This window comes from Anneissia japonica, unplaced genomic scaffold (assembly GCF_011630105.1).
Source record: "Anneissia japonica isolate Jap-2015-1 unplaced genomic scaffold, ASM1163010v1 scaffold287957_len1322810_cov207, whole genome shotgun sequence".
Classification (NCBI taxonomy): domain Eukaryota; kingdom Metazoa; phylum Echinodermata; class Crinoidea; order Comatulida; family Comatulidae; genus Anneissia; species Anneissia japonica.
This window is the reverse complement of record NW_022683022.1, coordinates 229,475-244,338: the sequence shown is the minus strand read 5'-3', so window position 1 is coordinate 244,338 and position 14,864 is coordinate 229,475. Positions and strand designations below refer to the sequence as shown.

The 14,864-nt window shown below is 34.5% G+C and overlaps 1 protein-coding gene across 1 annotated transcript; it reads left to right on the top strand.

The window, feature by feature from the left end:
• Window positions 1-83: 83 nt before the first annotated feature.
• Window positions 84-12,294, top strand: LOC117118184 (malonyl-CoA decarboxylase, mitochondrial-like). The gene is made up of 11 exons (XM_033262730.1): window positions 84-248; window positions 2,399-2,572; window positions 3,092-3,232; window positions 3,561-3,695; window positions 4,487-4,639; window positions 5,510-5,674; window positions 6,175-6,277; window positions 6,952-7,104; window positions 7,492-7,666; window positions 9,380-9,426; window positions 10,809-12,294. The coding sequence occupies exons 1-11, from the start codon at window positions 213-215 to the stop codon at window positions 11,033-11,035; spliced, it is 1,509 nt and encodes a 502-aa protein (XP_033118621.1). The 5' UTR covers window positions 84-212; the 3' UTR covers window positions 11,036-12,294.
• The last annotated feature ends 2,570 nt before the right edge of the window (window positions 12,295-14,864 follow it).

Genomic DNA, 14,864 nt, shown 5'->3' with positions numbered 1-14,864 from the left:
ATATTATATTTCTGTTTACAACTAAAAATAATCATAATCGTAGTCAAATTGAAATAAAACTACCTAGGCCAAGGCCACATGGCACAGAATATCCGAAGAACTAATTTCAAAAAGGTGAAAGGTAACTGGGGACCTGGGGATGGCGATGTGTTTGCAGTGTTGAAGCTCAGTCATACTGTACTGTGGATGTGAACTCTCTAATTAATAAACTGATGATGGCTTCTAGGTTTATGAAATATTTAATGAGGGTAAGAGAGTATGTCCATGGGGCTTACATCTTAGGCCTAGGCTGCCGCCCATATAGGCTAGGCCTAGCCTGGATTCATCATAGTTTCTCGGCGGCGCCTACTACTCTAGACTAGGCCTAGGCCTACTACAGGCTACTATTAGGCCTCCTAGGCCTAGCTAGTGTAGTATTAGGCTAGGCTACAAGAGTGGGCTAGGAGTAGACCTATGCTAGGTTAGGTTAGGTAGACAATATATTATTGTAGCATAGCACTTTAGTGTTGTTGCTGTTCCAGGTAGGCCTTCCCTAGCTAGGCCCTACTGATATTTATACAGATTTCTCTTATTTCAAAGTACAAGTTATGTTTTATAAAGAAGTATAGTATAGTAAATCATGTTTTTAACCCAGGAAACTCTCATATGGTGAGTCAGCCCAAAAGCTTATCTTATTACTGTTGGTTACGCACCGCTGATTCGCAATGTTTGCCATCACTTCAGGAGGATGTCTACCGATTCGTGAAAAAGGCCTTAATTTCACAAAAGGTAGACCAGAGACCAGCAGGTTAAGATGGAGGTCTATCCGTCTACCAGGCCTAGCAGTTAAGGCCCAGGCTAATCTAGGGCTAGACCTAGGCTAGACTTGCCACAAGTCTCTTATTAGAGATAGACGGAATAAGCGACTTGTAAAACACTGAAATCAGGCACCAGGATGCCAAAAGAATGACCTAATCTTACATTCCGTATTTGGATAAATGGGCGGACCGAAATAAACAATTTCAACCAATCAAATGTTTATATTTTTGGAGCCACGAAACTGAGTCACTCGCGTCGACTAGTTAGGCATGACTAAATTTATTCAAAACTAACATATTCTTTGATGATTTAACTTTCATATTATCCACTAAATTGTAAGTTTTAAATAATTTAGTAATCAACTTTAGGGTCGGATGTGAAACCGTATTAGCGCCGGCACTTCATCTGCATTGCTTCTCTGCAACCAGGCGTTTAAATAGGTGCCTAGCGGGGTTACCTGCTACTGTGCCAATATGGTAGCAACACTTAAATATGTGAACAAAGCGCTTTGTAACCTTTACGCTTTGTACATTTACATCTTTGGATGAGTTCAGCCTACTTCAACTATATAAAAGTATAGTCCGCCCATCTCTTGAATATTGTCGTTCAGTTTGGAGTCCCATATAAAAGATGAAGATATGTTAGAAAAGCTCCAACAGAGGGCTACTAAAATTATACCAACTATACGTAACCTTGAATATATGGAAAGATTGAAGTATCTAAAACTACCAACATTACGGTATAGAAGACAACGCGCCGACATGATCCAAATCTTCAAAATAATGCGAGGTATCGGTAATGTTGATGTAAATAAATTGTTCACAATGAGTGAAGTATTGTCTACAAGAGGACATCAATATAAAATACATACCACATGTAAAGTCAAAAGCAAGACAGAATGTTTACTCCATCAGAAGTATAAATTGTTGGAACTCGCTGCCCAGTTATGTAATAAATACTGTAAACCAATTCAAGTCTCAATTAAAAAAGCACTGGTCTGACCATCCATTGAGATACAGCCCGTACGTGCCCAAGCAGATGTTTAACAATTCAAGAGAGGCACAAAAGCTCTAAGCTTTAAGTCTCAAAATCCAGGTAGATCCAGGTAGGTACTATAAATAACAAGCTCCGCCGTTGACAATTCTTAACCAAGATATTTTTATTGCCATATTTGTATTTGTATTTTATTTTCGCAGACACATGATTTGTCTAACACCAATTCATGTGCATCGAAAAAAAATCGCATTTAAAAAAGGTGTGCAGAACCATAATTACTGCTAGGCCTATACATTGATTGTATACTGAGACTAGACCAAGGTCTAACTCTCTGCGGACAGAATCAGTCTTTATTTTTCAAAATGCGGAGACGTAATTAAGGTGTAATTGTTGCACGGGAGATATATTGATCTGTACTGTATCGGTTTACTTCAGATGCTCAAACGCATGTTTCCAAAAATAACCTCAAAAAGAAACCCATCTCACAAAGAAGCCAGTGGGCTTCTTTTCAAGATAGCACTTTATAAATGAGTGTGAAAAGAGCTTGAATGGTGTTCTTGTTGCTCATGAGTGTTCTTATTCCTTTCTTCATCTTCATTTACAGAATGCCAGACACTGCACTAACTCCAGCAAGAGCATGCTAAGGGTTTGTTTTAAGAGGGTATCATCAGCCAGTTCAACCAACCTCACCGGAATCATGTCAAATATTCTAGGAGAATTTGAAGTGACCAGCTCAGGTAAACGTGCTGTTGGCTCACAACAGCCATGGGTCTCAGAGGCAAGTTCTATTATTTATTTTGTAACTTTTTGACATTCTGCTATATTTGTTCATATACACTTTAAATTAGCTGGTAGTACATTTATATAACAGTCTTAATATCACCTAAAAGTAATTTGAATATCATAGCACCTGGAGTCATTTTATAACCATTTTTGACAAATAGACCCAAAACCATTACTGTATTTCATACCTTATTCATACCCATTTTGGATAACCATGGTAACCAACAACCAACATATCATTATTGTCAATATTGTTGGAAACTCCTTTATTTGTCAACACTTTGCCAGTAATTTCATAAAATTAACTTAATTTTTCATTTTTATGTCATCATTCTAAAATATAAAAACATATAATTTTAGAGCTGTACATTGAGTTTGTTAAGTGGCATGTACGCAGCAAATGAATGGTCCTCAAACTCAACAGACTAATCTGAGTTCTAATTTGAATTATCCACCCAATAATATCAGATTTTAACTGGTGAATTTTCTCTGTTTCACCTCTTGAATGGCACAGGAACAAGTCACCCAATTTTGTCAACAATATCAGAAGTTGTCAGTGAAAGAGAAATCTGAAGTCTTGTTGTTTTTGTCTAAAAGGTGCGGAGTGAATCATGCAGATGCTGTATCTGCAGCCTCAGCACTAATAGCTGCAAAGGTATAACCTAGCATATTGAAATATTTAGAATATATACCCTGGAACAGGCCTGAAAGCAGGTTTTTAAGGGGTTATATGAGTGCCAGAAGTCCAGGGGAACGAGGCATCCTGGTGAGGTCCAGAAAAAGAGCTGTTGCTGCTAGGGTCACAGGTGCAGGCCCTTTTTACTGATGAATTCTATAAATGTAATTGGTGAGTTTCATCCATAGAATAGCAACCCAACCCTCTCCTTGGTACATGTACAGTTCATGTGCTTGTACAGTGCTACTATACGTTCGCAAATTTTAACGGTATGCTTTACCATCATCTCCGTACTCTTACTTTACAGGATGAGCCGGCAATTTTCACATATGAACACCGATTGCAACAGTCGCTTTCTCCGCAGTATACCCACCTCTTTACGATGATCAGTCGCACCGCATATGGTGTAAAGTTTCTAGTGGACATGAGAAGCAACATCTTGGTATGTATTATAATTATTACACTTATTATTTTATTATTATTTTGTTTTTAAATCATTTTTTTAAATGATTATTATTTGAATTTCTCAAAGACATTCATTTAAACTCTCTGTTAAATTATGTAGTGTTTTAGTTACCATGAAATATCGTACTGTACATTCAGCCAAAATATCAAGCCACATTTTTTTTAAATGTTTTTAAAAAAAAATGAATTTAATAGAATTTAATACGGTAGTTGCTCAATGTTACAATCAATCGGAGAGTGAAGGAGTAGCTTTGGTTTGAACCATAATTGCAGGTGTTTATGTAGCACATGCTGATAGAAAACCAAAACAAAAAAGTCTATAGATGAACTATAAAGTCGGGCACACACCACTTCAACTGACAGGCGGCTTACATATCAAATTCAGCCTCATTCTTAATGGCTGCTTGACCATTAAACAGCATTTGTTGATTGTCAGCGGCAGTCTAAGACAAACGTCATTGAAAAAAACATCTGTCACATGACCTTCGCCATGTTAAAGTATTCATGGATGCGTTTCAATGCCCCAAGTTTGTTAGGTTGGGAGGGCCACTTCTGTGGAGATCTGGTTTTTATTAAGCTTTCTTTACATACTTTTCAGTGCATGTGGCTTGCATGGCTATCTGTCAATTAATAATTCAGTAGTCAGAACATGCAAACATAAATTTGTAGGACCAATACAATTTCCCAGAGGACCTCACAGATCATTTGGCACCTATGTTTTACCGATACTGTAATTTCATGTAGTTTTTTTTTTCTGTTTTTTAACAGGATTTACTTTCTACATCTTTAAACCCGAATGAAGTTGAACCAATAAGGCATCTGAATGCAAGTCTTCGTGGATTGTTAGTTCACTGGTTTTCTACTGGCTTGCTAAATCTGCAGCGAATAACGTGGCAAAGTTCATGTGATATGCTACAAAAGGTAAGAAAATTTGAAAATATAAAATGGAAATAAAAATACTTTATATTAAAACAATCATTCAGCATTTGTGGTGGTACAATCAAGACAAGCGAGTTACTCCTTGCATAAAAGAACAATTGATTTAGTTATTAATTCAGTTTTACTCAGTAAAATGAAAGCTACAGTATGAAATAATAAACAAATTATTTAAATCTGATATGAAGTTTAACCATACAGTATTTGAGAAATCAGTCTTCAAAATTTATGCTTTTAGTCATTTCTCATTCAGAGACCATCACCAAATAAAAAAAAATGATGTTTATTTAACATTTGAATTGGGAAAATAAAAACATAGCATGATGTATAGATATTATAAAGTTTAGTGTAATAAAATAGATGTGTTGGCCATTATCTCCAAAACACGATTTGTAAATAGTGACTGGCTTTGCTTGTCTTCGCCGCATGTATTGCAGTAACTAGTGTATATTCATTGTTCCAATTTTTTTCTTTTTTAAGTGTAGCCTTCTCACAATTACATCAAGTTTCCCAACAGAGATTCTTCTGATACCTACTTTATTCACACTCATATTTTGAAAATAAAAATTCTTTTACTTCCCTTGCACCGGCATAGATTCATATTGTATTTCATGTCCAAAATGGAGTACATTCACATTTCTTGTATGTTTGTTGATGTATTATCTGCCAATGTTGCTGAAGCAAGTTGATTTGTATAATCAAACTTTTATCCACTCAATAAAGCTTGTTAAGTAATGTTTTAATACTAGTATCATGAATATAGGTAGAGATGCATATTATTATCTATCACACATGTGTAATGACCATTGACCTTCTCACCTGACCGTCTTTATTTGGATTCTGTTTGTAATGTAGGTTAGTGAGTATGAGGCGGTTCATCCAGTACAAAACTGGTTGGACTTAAAGCGCAGAGTTGGTGCTTATCGACGTTGTTTTGTCTTCACACACAACAGCATGCCACTAGAGCCTGTGGTAGTCCTGCACACAGCACTTACTCAAGACATTAGCACCAACATCCAGGTATGCTATTAAAAAAATGATTTAATTTATATAATTTATATTCATGTACATTTATGCACATAATAATGGCCAAGTGAATTGTAGTCAATTATATATTTAGATCTCAATTATGTCAACATTATTTTTCTAAATTTCCAAGCTTTTGGCTATATTGCATTAAGGGTTTAGCATATTGTGGTAATATCATCATCACCATTATCATCATCATCAACATCATCATCATCAGTCCCAGTTTCCAAAGGTAATATTCAAGTATTTTTCCTAGCCAACTTATTTATTGTCTCAATTATTTGTTATGTTACCTTTAATTGTTTTGTATTCACTTGTTTATATTATTGGCTGAATAAAAAATAAATGAATGAATGACTAAAAATACCTCCACTTCCTTAAAGTCATATAAAGGAAATTTAGTTTCTGCCAATTTTTAAGTATGCATTTACTATGCAAAAGAATCATTCAAACCTATAATCAAACCATATATTTTTTTGTATTTTCTTTAGTCTCTTGTCAAACAAACTGAAGGTGTGCTTCCATCAGTGGATAGTGAAGATATTAGCAAAATTAATGCAGCCATTTTCTATTCTGTTACTTCAACCCAAAGAGGTAACAACTGATTAAATACATTAGATTCTGCTGCTGTCTCTTATACACATCTAGATGTGTATAAGAGACAGATCAGTCAAGTGTTTCTAGAGCTCCTCATGAGGGCAGTAAAGAAGAGGCAGTAGATCTCAAAAAGATCTATTAATCAATCAACTATTAATCAATCAGTCAAGTGTTTCTAGAGCTCCTCATGAGGGCAGTATAGTAGAGGCAGCAGAGCTAAAAAAGATCTATTAATCAATCAACTATTAATCAATCAGTCAAGTGTTTCTAGAGCTCCTCATGAGGGCAGTAAAGAAGAGGCAGTAGATCTCAAAAAGATCTATTAATCAATCAACTATTAATCAATCAGCCAAGTATTTCTAGAGCTCTTTATGGAGGCAGTAAAATACAGACAATAGTGCTAAAAATGATATATTAATCAATCAGCCTCATGAGGGCAGTATAATAGAGGCAGTAGAGCTAAATAAGATCTATTAATCAATCAACCAAGTGTTTCTAGAGCTCCTCATCAGAGCTAAAAAGAGCAAACATCTGTGTGTGTGTGTGTCAATTTTATTAGGAGGACACCACTTAAAATATGACTATTATAATTTATCAGTTGTAGTTTGTTTCACACTCAAGTAGTTACAAGTAGTTGATTACTATTTTTTTTAATTGTATGTATTTTATAGGACTACAAGGTATTGACCTTGGCAACTACCTCATCAAAACAGCAGTTCAAAAACTGCGAGCCGAGTTCCCAAATATGAACATCTTCTCCAGTTTGTCACCAATTCCAGGGTTCCGAGATTGGCTGCTACAAGAAATCAATAAGCAAATTCGAGGTGTGTTGATTTTCTTATCTAAATGTAACGTCTAATTCAGGGAAAGTAGTATGATCCCATTAGATAATCTAATTTACAATTAATTTTCAATGTCATATGTATTTTGATGTTGTTTTGTGTTAGAAAATTTAAAAAATTTAAAAAAATCCAATATGAACAATTAAGTATAGATTATAAAATCAATCAATAAGTTATATCTAACATATAAAACACTTAAACTGTTTCTCATTAGCCAAATATAAGTTAAGTAATGGTATATTAAAATCATTTTATTTGCTATTTTAGTTTTCATTTGAATGTTAAATAAACTAATTAGTATTGTATTTTAATAGCTTAAGCACAGACAGTACATTGTTAATGTTTTTGTGACATTTTTTCATCTGATAGGGTCAACAGAAAAGTTGTTTTTACAGGACGAGCTGAGTGTACTCCAGCAACATTTAGCTAGCAAACGAGAAGATGTTGTAGCACAAGTGAAGGAACTTATTCACTCAAATTCATGGAGTGAATCTGAATCATTAACAGGCGCCCTCAAACCACCGCTATGCAGACTGTGTGCTAGGTAAAACCAAATTTTATTTTAGGCACGAGCACCAAGGATATGCCAATAAGTGAACTTAATCACTGTCCTTCGTGGTATATCCATTTAACAACAGGGGACTTAATGGACCAGTTCACTGGGGTAACCCCCTACATTTTGTATATCATAAAGTACATGGTTATTTGTTCCTTATCAGTCTTGATTTATTCCAGTGGTGTATCTAGGAATCTTGAAATGAAGTGTCGGGGGAGGGGAGCAAAGGTGGAGATGGGCGGCTTGGTCACTAAATGAGGGGCGCAAGGTCACAAAATAAGTTGATTTGAGTGTGATATGAAGAGGAGCAGCTATGCAGCGGACAGCACCTTATAGTGTTTAAATTTTATTGTTGTTAACAATGTATTGTTATAGTTAATATTATTACTATTATTAATATAAAAATTATGTATTTGGTATGTTGCTCTATATGCCTCTTTGAGCACTTTCGAAATTATCAAAAGAAGTCTTATAAGTCGAATTTATCAAGGGAAAAAAAAAACCAAACAGACTACAGCTGAAGAACTGAAAACCATCGCAGTAATACCAGGGAACAGTGTAATTTCACTGGTAATACTTATCATAATAATGATTAATTTTTTCATGAAAATTCTGTATTATTATGTCACTACTTCCAAAAAAAAAATATTGTATTATGTAACCTTTGAGCTAAAATTGTGACATTAATACAAGTACAATTAATAACATGCAAAGTCTACCTTACTTAAATATATATGCCACTGGTTTGTCTAGATTTATCTGTTTAAATCCTACAGTTGACCTAAATGAGCAAGTTCTTTCAGTAGCTGATTGCTAGCCTTTCTTTTAATTATTCTCCACATTTTCTCTTCATTAAGATAATATCGTATCTCTAGAGACATATAATATTTAAACTTCTTTGTTAATTGATTTATTTAATTGAAATCTAATTGTTCTTTCCCTTGTTATTCGTGACCAGCAATTATGTATACCTTCAATCAATTTGTAAAGCTCATAACACAAAATTCAATAATGAATTCAAGCAGTAAATAACAAAATGACACAAATTAAAAAAATTTGTTAATCTCCGACTTTTCAAAAGAAATGTTAATAGAAATAGGCAGGGCTAACCTAATTATTTGATGTTATTTATTGTGATGGCGACAGTATTTGATTTTGGTTTTTTTTTCTATGGGAAATTGCCCAAAATAAAAAAAAATAAAAACAGCCACTCTAGGAAATGGGCTAGAAATCAAGCGCTCAGTGGAGCAAAAGAAAAGAATTCACATTTCTCTTAAATAGAGAGATGTCATAAACTTGAGGAAAACAATAAAAGATATAAGTTGATGATAATAATAATTTTTTAATAACGTCACGTGTCACCAGTCACCACTCATCTTATGTTGTGTTCCAACAAGAAGAACACAAAATATGTGCTTCGTGAAAACGCAAACGGCAAAAATTTTTCAAAGAGACACAAGGTGTTCGCATAGTTTTCTCGTTCAAAGTTAGTTAAGCACAATGGGGAGTATTTCAGATAATTTTAGCAATTATCTGTACACATACTAATCCATTATGTTTTACCAGATAACTCTTCTTGGTGGAAAGGAGTAATGTGCAGTAGAAATTCCTTACAGAGGCATGTTCTTTCCACAATTATTTGTGACAATTCTGGAAACAAATTAATTTGGCAACATTTGACATTTGAACTTTGATCCCCAGATACTTGTATGAAGAGAAGCACAGAGGCTATGCAGTCAACCCTGTTGGTAAGTTTGCAACTATTTACTTATTAAACATGATAATAATAATAATAATAATAATAATAATACTAATAATAATACAATCTACTATATTTTCATACTACCAAACACATGATAAAGCTATGCTGTGTGTATGATAATTGATGGATACCAGCAGGCTGTGTGTGTTCACACATATTGTTGACCTAATTATTGTTCAGATAAACTAAGGCTATGTTCTCACACTGCTAACCGTTAGCTGCCGTGCGTCCATGCGAGGAAATCCCGATCCGGATACCAACAATATGATGATCGAATCATTGGCGAATAAGAAACTGGAAATTGTAAACGCGTACGTGTGATTGGTTGATGATAGAAACGGCCTCAACTTGCTAACCGATAACGCTTGCTAACTGTTAGCATATCCGGGTACCGCTAACGGTTAGCGCTAACCGATTGGGCGTTCTGACGCAGGTGCTAACGGTTAGCGCTAACAGTTAGCTCCCGCTCCGCATACTAGGGCTCTCGTTAGAACCAGGCTTAAATCTACATTGAGAGCAATGCATTAAAGTCGGATGATCATGACGTCGCATAGAATCCCGGAAAAATGAGTTCCTTTTTGTGTTGTGCTTTTCTAGGCTGGGCCTAGTCTACTCTTTCCTTTCTTTTTTATGTTAAAATAAAAGATTTAGGAAATTGTGTATGAGTTCGGAAAGAATGTTAAAGTCACTGAATAGGTTTTATATAATATCCTTAATTTAGTGATGTTGCAAAACCTTGGAACAGAGTTCAAAACTTTGTGTTGGTTTAACTTAAGGTGGTTTTTACAGGATTCCCACATGACAAAATTAGCGAATGATGTGTTCACGCTTGACACATTTCACTCTGATCATCTCAATGTTCAAAACTACCTTGTAGCAATGATTCAAGGCTGTGTTAATTGTTAATTACTGTATGTAATAAATTTGTTTAATGCAGTATACAGTTCAAAATTCTGATAATTGAGGTCCTTGAATTAGGCAAGTGCCTGTAAATTATGCACCTTGGGGAATGGAGTTAAAACGATGAAAATTAACTGAATTGAACCCAGGAGTTTGAAATTAGAAGGTGAGCTTATTAACCACCAAGCCAAAGCTCCACACCAAGATAGACCAACACTTTCATAATATTTTGAATCCATGTCCCTGCGTTTGTTCACAGAAATGTATTATAAACGTTATGTAATGAACCCATTGGGAATGAGCTTGACTCTGGCCTAATGGGCGTTCCTGATGCTAATTAATTAATAGTTCGTGTTTTAATAAATTCAATCAGTCAGTCAATCTATCCAGCACCTCCCTTTTGCTTTGTCAATTTTTTTGCGCATAGAGACCTTCGTATTTTGCTTAACCTTTAACCTTCTTTTTCAGCCAATTTCCATTTAAGGAATGGTGCTACGATGTGGCGTATAAATTGGCTTGGTGATACCAGTAGTAGGGGTCTGGCTGCCTCTTGTGGCTTGATGGTAAATTATAGATACTTCTTGGATAAGACTAGAGCTAACAGTCAGGCTTACGTTGAACACAAACACATAGATGCATCCAAGCAAGTTTTAGACATACTTGAACCATTACACATATCAAGGAGCAAGCTATGAGCTTTGGTTTGGGGTAGTTTTTCAATTAAGGTGCTTGTTTTCTAGTACCTGAATGCTGGGTGCAAATCCTGCAATTACCAGGCAGAGCCTTAAAAAGTTAATTTTTTTTCTTGCTGGACTAAGGTCTAGTTTTTCCAAAATAATTGCTAGTCCTTATATCAGCTACTGAATGTTGGTCTAGTTTTAATGTATTTTTTGCTAGCCTAGCTCTAAAATACTCAAGAACCCAGGACCACCAACTTTTTTACAGCCCTGCCAGGATTTTTTTCATAAATACTGAAATAACTGCACTCACTACAAGACTCATAATGAGATTATAATGTATTGGGTAAGTCTTTTTAATGTTTATAAAAAGTAAAAATGGGAAATATAATAAAACTTTTATTTATAAATGCATTATAAATGTGGATATGAACAATTATTTGTAAACAAAAAAATCGGGGGGAAAAAAAAAATGTTTTTTAAACGCCACCCCTATTTTTCCGTGAGCTAGGAGCGGATGCTGGAGGGCAAACAAACAATTTTTTTTTTTAGGTATAATTGGAATAACATATGAATGATGTACTTGAGCAAAGAAATAAAAGGTAAATTTCCAAATGTGGTATTGAAAGAGTAGAGACGAGAACTACTCCGAAGGTGAAGTACAAGAAAGCGGGGTCCCAAGTCTCCCCGAAAAGATGCCCCTTTGATATATGGCACCATTTTTGAAGAAAAAATGGTGGTTGTTTAGTGTCTAAAACCAATAGTGTTGGAACGTGCACTCCCCGCAGCCCACTTTCCCCCTAGTTTAGTTACTGGACTGGTAATTATTTGGGCCTCAATCCACCTCTGGCCTGATGTCTCGTCAAATACCTCTATTACTCAAATCATAGAGAAAATAGAACAGTCTCTATTACTCAAATGGACAAGTTGACTAGAGATATATTATGCGCCTGACATTAGTACATTAAAATGGCAAGTTAAATTTTGTATCACAGCATATGTTTATAGATTTATTTAAAAAGAAACATCCAGAAACAAACCCATATTACCCAGTGAATAAATATATTTGAAATGTATTTGTTATGTATTTGTTTTTGAACATAATGGTCATCAACAAAGGAAAAAGTATGTTGTGACATACTACATCTTATGCTATCAATTTTTTGGGTTGGCTCAACTTAAATTCTTCATCCTTTTATGTACCTATTTTTTTTAAGAAGTACTGTAGGCCTAATCTCCAATCTTCCTTAGACTTTAAATAAAGGATTACCAACAAATCTTGTCGTTTTTATAATAAATATAAAGACAAATTGACTACAGTCCTTGTGTTTCACAGTTTTTTAGAATAGTTTTAATGACAAAACAGGATACGTTTTATATGAGAAAAATCACCTGCATAAAATCTGCCTCCAATCGTATTGAGATATGTAATGGCGTATGTATACTACAGGAGATACTTTATTCCTTTTAAAATTTGTCGCGAGGACAAATAAAAAAAACTACAAGTGTATTGTTATTAATAAATAATATTATTAGACATTCTTTATTTATTATCTTAGCATATTAATAATACTGTACTGCTTCATGCATATAAATTACAATTCCAAACTGCGACGATTTGCTGTGATTTATATATACATATAGGCCTACATTTTTATTTTAATATTAGAGTAATTCAATGCATAGTATTTACACTATGATTATTTCATTCGGATATCCAGTCATTTTAAATTAATTTAAAAACATTTAGGTTCATATTGTTTTCAACGGCATTGCTCATACGTTACGAAAGTTACACAATAGCTTTCTTTTAAGATCATTTTCACTTAAGAAGAAAAACTGTCGAAATACCCACAGGCTTCCTTAAATATGGAGAACACAAGCCATGGTATATAATTCATATTAACGCCCCAACAAGACCTTACAAACACGTGTAATACACAATTGACTGTTTCTTTGCTCTATGATCAAAATACACACCGGTACAGCTTCGCTAATTGAAAATTAATCTTTCGACGATTTTTTTTCGTTCACGCTAGGCTTGATTCACACCAATACAAACAGATAAGAATCTAAAATAATAAAAGTGGGCCTTGAATTTAATGCGATAAACAAGTTATCGCGAATATATACTGTAGTTGTGTTTAACTTGCAGACGTAGACATCACAGTTCCGCTTTGTCGAGTTTATGTGTTTCATAAAATATTTACTGTAATGTAGACACGGGCTTCGGAATCATCAATTTCACTAACAAATTGTAACTAAAGATTTAGACGCGAGAGGATGAGAATCGGGTGTTTTGTGGACTTTTACACGCACGACGGGATAACAACTTAAAGACAGGCTTCGGAGGAAAAAAATTCCAAGAAAAAAAAATTGACGAAAATCTCGGAAGCGGTTAATGAGATGTTATACCTCCATGATGAGATACAGATTTTTTAATTTTAAAAACCGGGTGAAAAGGGGTGGTCACGCCCACTTTCCCCAGTTATTAAATATTCAATGCTTTTGGAGCTTGGTTAGGACTACGCTTGCCCAAGGAGTTAATATTACCGGCGTTGGCTAATATAGAAACTGGACAACTGACCGAAAAGTGAATTTCAAGGCTGCATCATCGTGAGGTCCTTACCCCCACATACTATCAAGATACATTTATACTTCTCTAAAAAGTCTGGCAACATAAGGGTGATAGCACTCGAGAGCAGGCCCTGGAGGAAAAGCAAAAAACTTATTTTTCCAAGACACAAAAACCATATTTGACGAAAAACTGGAAAAGTGGTTTGAGATACATATTTTTGAATATTTAAAAACTGGGGGAAAAGAGGCGATGCTACCTTTTTTTCTTCTCTTTCCCTCACAATTTTTAAATATTAGTATTCAAAAATCTGTATCTCTGAACCACTTTCAAGTTTATAGCTTCCTTTGCTATGTTAAGCATCACACATCGATTAATGACGTATATTTAATGAATATTTAGTGAAATTAGAAGAAGATAATCTAAATTTACAATTGAAACGATAGTTATAATATGGTTCCCTCACTGCCTCCGATCGGGTCCGATTGCTGGTGTGGAAAGCTTATGTTTTTTAGAGTGTATTTGGTTTTCAATTTAATAAAAAAAAAAAAAATGAATCTTAATCGAGAACTTCCCGAGTCACTACAAAACCAAAACCGTAATAATATCAGAAATCTATACCACGTCAACTAATAATATTGTATTTTATAATTCATTGTTGTTACAAACTTAGTGATGGGAATCCTATAAATTACAATTTATGCCATTCCGTAGCGGTATTTTTTCTGTTAGGTGAACACGATGAAGATGGACAGATCATTTACGGTTGGTGGCGCATATTATTACGTAACCGTTCGCAGAAACATTCTCATGAAGCACTTTAGTGTTGATAGTTTTTATTATTTGATTGGTAGTTCATTTTAGTGATATTAGACGGGGATCTAAATCACACTCTTGTCAAAGTGAGCAGCCGGTGAAATCGATATTCCTCATTTTGACAAGACATTCAATCAAAAAGCATATGATTATTTACGTGAATGCATTTTAGTAGTAGAATATCATCTCGCAGCGAGTAGAAGTAATGGATTTTGAACGAAAACATTGTCAATCTACACGAACATCAATGTTGTTTTTACACAGTTGCGTATTTTTCATAATTATCTTCACAAACTACGCTGAAGGGCTATTAGTTACCATTATAGATTATTACATCAATCGTATATTTTGTATACTAGTATTTCACAGAAATGATTAGTAATATTAAGCCTGTTATTAATGGGCCTATAATGTATATACATATTACTGTATCATTACTAATCATATACAAATTAA